The 10154-nt window shown below is 36.4% G+C and overlaps 1 protein-coding gene across 1 annotated transcript; it reads left to right on the forward strand.

Moving 5' to 3' along the window:
- Window positions 1-6234: 6234 nt before the first annotated feature.
- On the forward strand, window positions 6235-9650 carry LOC137075595 (fucolectin-like). Its single transcript, XM_067444388.1, has 6 exons — window positions 6235-6327; window positions 7321-7568; window positions 8412-8560; window positions 9208-9305; window positions 9377-9463; window positions 9564-9650. Exons 1-6 carry the CDS (start codon window positions 6235-6237, stop codon window positions 9591-9593), a joined length of 705 nt encoding a protein of 234 aa, XP_067300489.1. The 3' UTR covers window positions 9594-9650.
- Window positions 9651-10154: the final 504 nt, after the last annotated feature.

Consider the following 10154-nt stretch of genomic DNA (forward strand, 5'->3'; position numbering starts at 1 on the left):
GCTTTTTACATTTAAAATATTAAAAACTAGAACCATTAACATCCAAGGAATCTTTCCATTGCTCAAAATGATCTTTATCGGTGGAAAAAAAGGTTCTTTGTATTATTAAAATGTTCTTCCCACTAGGAAAAAATGGTTATTTTGAGATCTAATCACTGAAGGTTCTTTGTTGAACCAAAAATGTTTTGCATCACTGTGAATATGCTGCTTTAGAGTGAATGGACTGAGTAGGAACATTATTCTTTATTTTACATTATTTAACTCTTAAATGCATACCTCGGGTCGTTAGCGACCCAAGACGTCATTCACTATCCTGCTCCTCATTCATTTTTTAAAGTTAGACATCAACCTTCTTAGTATTCCTCAATCAATCCATTTTAAACAATATAACAAGAAAAATAATAGAATAGGCTCTCGACCCGAGGTGTGTACGATTGTACGTATATATTTTTTACACAATAATAAATGAATCTATAATGACGAAATACGGCGCAATTCACCTTTATTCCACAAGTTGGCAATGTCTGATACCCAATGATGAAGTGATGTTTCACTCATAGTTACCTCTGACAGAAAACGAAACAATAATTATAATCTGCAAAACTTGAAATGGCTCAGTGATTTACAGCAGAGAGGAAGAACTAAACACAATCATATATTAGTGTCACTGACAGCTTCTTGAACACATCCATCATCAAGAGACAGTGATCAAAATATTGATTTTGAAGACATTGAAAATGAGTTTGGAGAATATGCTGGAGATCGCGAATATGAGGCAGATGCTGAATATACTGGTAAACGAGCTCTGACGAGGACACATGATGATGGTATTAAACATCTGCTCAAACTGAATCCTTCCAAGCTCCAAAAGGTAACGAAATAGGTTTGATTTTATTCTTCTGCAAGGGTTACTCTAATATCAGGAGTTTTATATATTATCATGACAGGTAGAGGTATATCCACGTTAAATATAGATCTGGGTCGCTAACGACCCAAATATGTAAGAATGTTTGGCGAAACAGTCACGCATTTAAGGGTTAATCTAATAGTTTTGATGAAAAAAAATATATATTTTCTGGAGAGTTCCTGTTTTCTAGAGCATCTCATCCATCAAAAATCTCCTGTGACTTTGAGAAAGAGACTGTGTCTGTTCCCCGAATTAGTAAATACAAAAAACATCAAAACCATTCAACAGTAAAAATTTAATTAATGTCCAAAAAATAAACAACAGATATAATATGGATGAACAATTGATAAAGCTTGGGTTGCTGAATATTCAATCCCTTTCGCCAAAATCGCTTATTGTTAATGATATGATTATAGACCATAACCGTATCTTCAGTATTACTCAGAAGTCTAGTTTCTAATATAACCCTTTGAAGTTTTGGTGCTTTATGTAACGCTGTGTAGTGTAAATGATAAATCCCTTCTGACATTTGTGTTGGCTACTGTATACAGGCCACCAGGGTACAATACAGACTTTATCAAAGAATTTCCTGGTTTTGTATCGGAGTTAGTATTAGCTGTAGATAAAGTACTAATTGTTGGGGATTTTAATATCCATGTTGACAATGAAAAAGACGCATTGGGACTGGCATTTAGAGACATTCTAAACTCTATTGGCGTTAGACAACACGTATCGGGACCCACTCATCGCCTTAATCATACTTTAGATCTAATAATGTCACATGGAATAAATGTTGATACTGTAAAAATTCTGCAGCAGAGCGATGACATCTCAGATCATTACCTAATATCATGTATACTTAATTTACCTAAGGCTGCAAAGCCATCCCCTCGCTTCAAATATGGCAGGACGATAACCGCTGCGACTAAAGATTGCTTTGTACATAATCTTCCTCATCAGTTCCATCTCCTCAGCATTACAGATAGCCAAGATGAACTTGATGCTGCAACAGAAACTATTGACTCTCTCTTTACTAGCACTTTACTAGCTCCACAAGTAGTAATCTAGAATACTGTCTAACTCTTGATGAATGCTCTGTCAAGCCCTCGTCGTCAGTGAGGAACCTGGGTGTGCTCTTTGATACCAATCTTTTGTTTAAAAGCCACATTTCTAGCATCTGTAAAACTGCATTCTATCATCTTAAAAATATATCTAAATTATGGCACATGCTCTCAATGCCAAATGCTGAACAGTTAGTACATGCGTTCATGAGCTCAAGGCTAGATTATTGTAATGCTCTACTGGGTCGTTGCCCTGCTCGCTTAATAAACAAACTCCAGCTGGTCCAAAACGCAGCAGCTCGAGTTCTTACTAGAACCAGGAAGTATGATCATATTAGTCCAGTTCTGTCAACACTGCACTGGCTCCCTATTAAACATCCCATACATTTTAAAATCTTGCTAATTACTCAAAGCACTAAATGGTTTAGCTCCAGTACTTAAGCGAGCTCTTAACACATTATACTCCATCACGTCGATTGCGGTCTCTAAACTCTGGTCAGTTGATAATACCTAGAATATCTAAATCAACTGCAGGCGGTCGATCCTTTTCCTTTTTAGCTCCTAAACTCTGGAACAGTCTTCCTAGCATTGTTCGTGAAGCAGACACACTCTGTCAGTTTAAATCTAGACTAAAAACACATCTCTTTACTATGGCATGAACATTTTTAACTTTCATTATTCAAATCAATTGACTGATTGTTAGACTGCATCAACTAGGTCAGCCGGAACCGGGAACACTTCCCATAACACCTGATGTACTCGGACCTGCGTCTGGACAAGACCAACGCATCCTGGTGTGTCTGCTGAGCTGTGTCAGTTGGTATGTCCTCTGAATTTGCCTCACCGGCACGTCCTCCTCAATAAACCCGTCTCCGGCGCAATAACTCCGATCTTTCAAGTATTCATACTCTTGTGTAATCGACGCCCCATCCTAAATGAACCCATCTCTTGCGTGATACCCAAAATTTTGAATATTCCGATCTAATATGATTTATGACCTGCAAGGTTGCCAGAATAAGAATTATACACTGTTTAATAATAGGCCAGAGGAGAACTGGCACCCCGACTGAGTCTGGTTTCTCCCAAGGTTTATTTTTCTCCATCACGCCCTGATGGAGTTTTGGTTCCTTTAGTCGCCTTTGGCTTGGCTTGCTCAGTTGGGGACACTAAAATTGTGATCTAATATTTAATATTTTATTCAACTAAATATACAAATTAAATGTATTAATTAGGTCTTATTTTATTCTATAAACTATCCAAATCAAACTAGCCCAATCAAATTTTGTTGCAATATTATCCTGTTTAACACTGTGAAGATGCATTGAAACAATCGTAATTGTAAAAGCGCGATATAAATAAAGTTGATTCATTGATTGATTGATTGATTGATTGTGAAAATGTTATTTCTGCCCTTTCAAATCATCCAGTTTTAAAAATAAACAAAATAGGAAAAAGTTTTTGGGTGATGCCAACGTTAAGGAAACATTCCATTGTGTCCTTCTTCAGACATCATGTGAATATTGCTTTTAAATGTTTTCTGAACATTTGTGATGTTTTAAAAAAAATGCTAGATGAACGTCCAACTGAAATGTGTTCAGATGGTTGAGTTAAAGTTCAAGCAGGTCACATGAGTCATTTATGCACATGCAAATGGAACAAATATGTTCAAGCTTTGCAAATTTCCCTAAACATTTTCACATGTAAAACTTTAAAATCCATTTACATATTTTAAACTTTAATTTATTTACATATATAAAATGTTTCTTAATATCAATATATATTTGTGATTCAGAACATATAATTATAAACAAGAATATTGAATAATAATTCCAGTATTTTATTTAACTTTGTTTGTGTGGTACTGGAATCTGGTCCCTCAGAACAGAATCTCTCAATCCGACTCCCAGCCCAAATCTTTTCAGCCTTGTGACGTCAAACACTGAAAGAAAAGCAGTCGTGGTCAGGAATCATCATCAGATTATAAACTGACTGTAGATCCACTCCATCATCTGCTGACAGAAGCTGCTGATCCAGAACGGACGGATTTCACAGGACAGGTTAGTTTGGTTCATTTTTAATACAAACACATATGGCTGCAGATATAATTAGTAATTAATGAGTGTCAATACAAACCCATAAAATAAACAAGCATTTATCAATGCAGCTGTTAAAAATGGTTAAAACATTAAACTACATTAAACTTGCAAAAATGTTTCATTCTCATAGTTGTTGTTGTGGTTCCATGTCTTGAATTACAGAAAGTTTTACATGTTTTAATGGGTTTTCAATGATACTGTGACATAACTGTCATGTGAAACACTTACAGATGGCCCTCGGTCATTACTGTCAGAGATTTTACATGGCTTTAATCTTTGTCATAGTAAATGCTGGGTACTAACCAATTATATGTAATCTGGATTATATGATCAGATAAAAAAAACTGAAGAATTTGTAGATTATACAATTATTTTAAATGCACATAATCAGATTACAGTGATTTATTTGTTTTTATTATTGACTACATGATTACAATCAACAAATCAAACAAATGTATTGATGCCCCCTTTAAAAATGCCCCTTTAAAATATTACAAGAAATATATTTACAAGAAATATTGTAACTGTTACTAACTTTTAACTGCTGTAAAAAGCACCTTATTTGTTTAAAGTGTTTGCAAACCATATGTTATTGCACTTTTGTTCATTTAGCAGCTCTTTTGTATTCATTATTGAATTTTGTGCATACTACGATTAATCGCGAATATATATATATGTGTGTGTGTGTGTGTGTGTGTGTGTGTGTGTGTGTGTGTGTGTGTGTGTGTGTGTGTGTGTGTGTGTGTGTGGAACAAACATGATAAATGAGTTTTGTCAAATGTAGTCAGAATACATAACCCCATTAAGTTACTAACTGCAATTGTTGTCATGTAATCTTATCCCGACTTTACAGAGCATGATGGGGATCATCGAGTGCTGGCTGTTATTGTTCGGTAATGTAAGACTTTCATTAATAACAATAAAAGAATAAAGGCCCATTCACATCGAGGACGATAACTATAACAATAAAGCTATAGTTCTAAAAATCATTCTTATATAGCAGAGTCAACACCACAACTTTACCGATAACAGCACAGAGGGAAATATTTTGTTGGAATCACTTTCAGAACTATGTTTTATGATAAAAACATTGACAGCCAATCAGAATGACTCTCGCTTTAATGAGTGTGAGTATTTAATGTGGATGCTAATATAGTTATAGTTATTCTTGTTTGTAAACCTGCAATAAAGGGATAGTTCACCTAAAATTGAAAATTATGTCATCTTTTACTCACCCTCATGTTGTTCCAAACCTATATAAGTTTCTTTGTTCTGCTGAACACAAAATAAGATATTTTGAAGAATGTCAGTAATTAAACAGTTGAGAGGGACCATTGACTTACATATTTATTTATTTATTTATTTATTTATTTATTTATTTATTTATTTATTTATTTATGTATTTATGTATTTATTCATTTATTTATTTATTTATTTTCAGACTTGTATGGTATTTCTGAAGATATGAAAGTTTAAAAACAACAGTTAAAATGAGCTCATCCAATATTTTTATGAGTATATTTATCAGTGCATATAAATGTTTTTTTTTTTTTAATTAGACTCAAGTATTTCTGTTTGTTGTACTTTGCATATTATTTTGACTTGTACATCAGAGCATGAATATAATAAACAATCAGATGTAAAGAGGCAAATGAGGTTAGATTTGTTTAGTAAAGCAGTGAATGAGCATTGAATCATGATCTGTCATTAAATGTCTTTTGCACATGCAGGGCTGTTTTGTTTTCAGGAACAGGCAGAAGGTGCTAAAGGTACAGTAACTGTATAGCTTGGGCAAAAATTAAGGTTCCCTTTTGTTCAGTCACTCCGACGTAACGTCAGTGACTGACGAATGGGGGTTTTGCTTTGAAGCCTATCTCCGAGAACTAGAAAACACCCAATGGCAGTGCCAATGCCATGGGCATGCGAGATTTGCATGCGTAACTCCGCCTACCCACATGGGTATATAAGGAAGTAGCTGGCATGACCGCATTATGTTTTTAAGCTTCGGAGCCAAAGGTTACATACCTTTCACTACTAAAGCCTTTCTGAGTTAGTGTCAGTTCTTCGAGACGATCAGGATTTTCCAGTCGGTGTTGGTGTACGGCGCGTTTCAGTGGTCACATACTTCCTGCCTGCTGGTCTGTCGATTGAGTGGAGCATGTATCCGACTATGTACTCGCCTCTACAAGTGGCCGGTAATGGATTGGCTCAGGTGTCTTCGCTTGCTCGCCATTCCACTCCACGGACTGGATACTGGTCTCAGGTGAGCTTCTCCGAAAGCCCTGAGCTGCTCCAGCACTGAGGACGCCGACTCCAGTACTCCCTACTCAGCCCAGACACTCGTGTCCGGCCAGGTGCCCCATGTGCATGGGTCCCCTCCGGTGACCCCCACATGTGTATTTCCACCGTAAGCCTCCCTGAGTGGGTGTCTTCCCTTGGCAAGCCTGCTACCTCCTGGGGTTAAAAATCCACTTGCGGCTGTTACCCCAGGGATTTTCCGTATGCAGCCCTTAGAGGGTCATATATATATTCTTAAGTCCTCCCTACGAGTAGGCACTATGGTGCATATCTCCACCTGGAATATGCCTCCCAGGGTACCTTGGTATTTCTGTGTTAAGTGAAGACCTTCAACCATACTATCTTGCATCAGGGCACTCACGCTTGCACAGGGCACTGGAAGAGAGCCGAGTGGTGTGATTACATTGGGAACCCCATTCATCAGTCGCTGACGTTACGTCGGAGTGACTGAACGAAAGGGAACGTCTCGGTTATGTATGTAACCCTCGTTTGCTGAGGAGGGAATGGAGACGTAATTTCCTGCTGCCACATCCGCTGTACCGCTGGAACGGGAGTTCAACTTTGCTCCTCAGGTGGTAAAACATAATGCGATCATGCCAGCTACTTCCTTATATACCCACGTGGGTAAGCGGAGTTACACATGCAAATCTCGCATGCCCATGGCATTGGCACTGCCATTGGGCATTTTCTAGTTCTCAGAGATGATAGGCTTCTAAGCGAAACCCCCATTCATCAGTCACTGACATTACGTCTCCGTTCCCTCCTCAGGGAACGAGGGTTACATACGTAACTGAGACATTTTCAAATACACACACAAATGCAATTTTTATAATTAAAGTTTTGTTACATTTAGCTTGTTTTTTTACATTATGACCCAATGCTATTTTAAATGAAATTTTAAAATCAAATTAATTTTCCTTTTCCAGAGAATCTGGCGCGAAGTGGAATTGCCACACAGCCAACAACATTCAGTGGTCAGTCTGCGTACCGAGCCCACGATGGTGGGAAGGATTTCTCTATATTTTCTAATTCTTGTGCCGTAAGCCGCATTGGGGCAAACCCGTGGTGGAGGCTGGATCTCCAGGCTTCGTATCAAGTGGATATCGTGGTCGTCACTTACAGACTAGACTGCTGTCCTGATAGATGGAATGGTGTTGAGATTCACTTCGGAAACTCTCTGGAGAACAACGGAAACGACAATCCCAGGTTAGGCATGAGTGATGTACCCGTAGGTTAGGTAACATGAATTTTTTAGTGCATGATAACAATAGGTTAGCTACGGAAAAGTTCGCCACCTAGAGGCCAAGTTCGGCACCGCTTCAAGGTCAACTAAAGTAACGTCCATTCAGCAGACCATGTTTGGTTCCAGAACGTTCTAAATTTTCTTAAAGGGAATAGGATGTTAAACATTTCCCAGTTAATCATGTTCATTCTTACATACTTGTACATTCGTACATCTTTAATCATAAATAAAACAGCATATTACATGGATGTTTATAGCATCAGCATTAAACAAATCATAACTTGTATGTATTTCCCAGTTAATCACGTTAATTCTTACATACTTGTACATTTGTACATTTCACAGGGTCAACACCAAATGTCACTAGCCAAATTTCCATACACATTTTGTTATCAACAAATTGAATATGCGTAAAAAAAGATTATACAATTTTTCGTTTCCATCCAAATGGCCTTTTAACAATAAAATGGTGTGCATAATGGTGTCATCAAAAACTTTAGGAGTCTCGTGGCAGTCCTAAACCTGCCAACACAATAAACAAACTCAGCAAAATATTGTCTAATTATCGTTAGTGAGATATCCTTTTTTGTCAATATCGCACACCCCTAATTCTGAATTAAGCAAGGGTGTTACTTTCAAGCTATTTTAAGGCATGAATAATTTGTGTCAAAGAGGTAAAAACCTGTTTAAATATGTAATTTTTGTGATTTAAAGATTAGTTTAAATGGATAAAATCATTGACAACAAGGGGAATTTAATGTGTATAATGTAAAAGACTGGTTGATTGCGCATGTGTGGCCTTGCAGATGTGCTGTGCGATCAGTTAATCCAGTAACCAGCAGCGTCACTTACTCCTGCGGTGGTATGGAGGGACAGTACCTAAACGTCCTCCTTCATGGATCATTGGTCCTCCTCCAGCTGTGTGAGGTGGAAGTATACAAGACGATACAAGAAGGTAATAAATCACACAGAACACGAATTAACCTGTTTTTTGTGCAGATACAGCTCTCTTCGGTTATTAAAAAATGGTGCTTGAACTATAATTAGCTTGAACAAAACTGTAAATCATTAAAAAGAACAAGATATAGTCAATAATTTTAGTAATTCTCATTCAGTACTTAAATCTACAACATTTGAAAAAACATCAGTTTAGCACATAAGCAACTATGCTTTTCTTTTGACAATCAGCAAGGATCAGACACACTTCCACGTGAATCTTGAAATTTTGGAAATGGCTGAGACATTTTTGAGCCATCTAGTGGTTTAGAGGAATATGAAATCAAGGGCACCTTTAGCCTCGCTGTACCTTATTAGTCATTAGTTTTCACTTATCATTGTTTTAGTGTCTTTATTTTTGTCCAAAGCTAATAAGCTAACTGATATGCTTATATGTCTCAGAACTAGTATTATTGTTCATATGTTTCAGACCATGTGTATATTACAACTATAACTAATTGATGACCAATTAATTTTGAGGACATGAAAATGTAGTTTTTCCCACCATTATTCCATGCTAGTTTTTATTTTAGTTTTTAGAAACAATAATAAAGTAAGCACAATAACGAATGAGTATGTGTCTCTGAAAAGGTGTGTTTGATGCAGTTTCTTTAGATCATATAAGACGATCGTTTATGAAGCTAGCGTTTAACTCCAGCTCCAATCTGACCGACCCGACAGTAACGGAGCAAGTGCTTAAAGAGGTGAGAGCGTGATGTGAGTCTCTTATCCTGTTCTGATGCATTAATATGATATTAATGAGCGTTCACTGCAGCTGACGTCAGCGCTGGCTATGAGAGGAATCACCAATGTGACGCTGAGCTGGTCTCAAACACCTCAGGAAGAAGACAAGTCAAAGACGGTGAGTCTTCAGTGAATCTATGAAAAACGCAGTAAAATCCCTCAGTGATGATGTGATTAATGATGAGGAAGACCTGAAGCTCTGTGATTTTCATTTCTAGATTCCTGAAGCAGATCTCTGCAGCGACTGAGCTTCATTATGATCATCATTCATGCATGTCAGTTATAACTACAAGATGCCATTTTATTAACCCTCAGAAACATAAGTGAATAAATCAGGAAAGAAAAGGAAAGCAATGTAATTTAATAATTCAATAAATATCAACATTAAGCTTTAAATACATTAAAATTATCAGTTTATCTAAATTTCACAAAATATGATTTTAATAAATAATATACAATTAAAAAGATTAATGTTTTCTTTCCCTAAAATTGTTAATCCCTAAAATTGTAAAAGCAAGATAACAGAAAATATTTTAAATATATATTATAATACTTTTATTTTATATTGCAAGTTCTTGATGAATAACCACTTTCATTAGCTATTTTGATTTAATGTTGTCATAAATAAATAAATACAAGCACAAAAAACTGTGATATAGATTTGTGAGTAAGGATGTAACATCACAAACTGGAAAGTTTAAAAAAGCTTTTAAAAACCAGCCAATAGTAGACATCATGCAGCAGAGGGTTGAATAGTGCAGATATATATATTTAGGCCTTGGTATGATTTTAATTATATATTTGTCTGG

This window comes from Pseudorasbora parva, chromosome 1 (assembly GCF_024679245.1).
Source record: "Pseudorasbora parva isolate DD20220531a chromosome 1, ASM2467924v1, whole genome shotgun sequence".
NCBI classification, from domain to species: Eukaryota; Metazoa; Chordata; class Actinopteri; order Cypriniformes; family Gobionidae; genus Pseudorasbora; species Pseudorasbora parva.

What these genes read in the sequence shown, in the direction of transcription:
- LOC137075595 (XM_067444388.1), top strand. Translation starts at nt 6,235, where the DNA reads ATGTACTCGCCTCTACAAGTGGCCGGTAATGGATTGGCTCAGGTGTCT. An exon ending in AACGGAAACGACAATCCCAG is followed by an intron (nt 7,569 to 8,411) that starts GTTAGGCATGAG and finishes GTGGCCTTGCAG; the next exon opens with ATGTGCTGTGCGATCAGTTA. An exon ending in ATACAAGACGATACAAGAAG is followed by an intron (nt 8,561 to 9,207) that starts GTAATAAATCAC and finishes TGTTTGATGCAG; the next exon opens with TTTCTTTAGATCATATAAGA.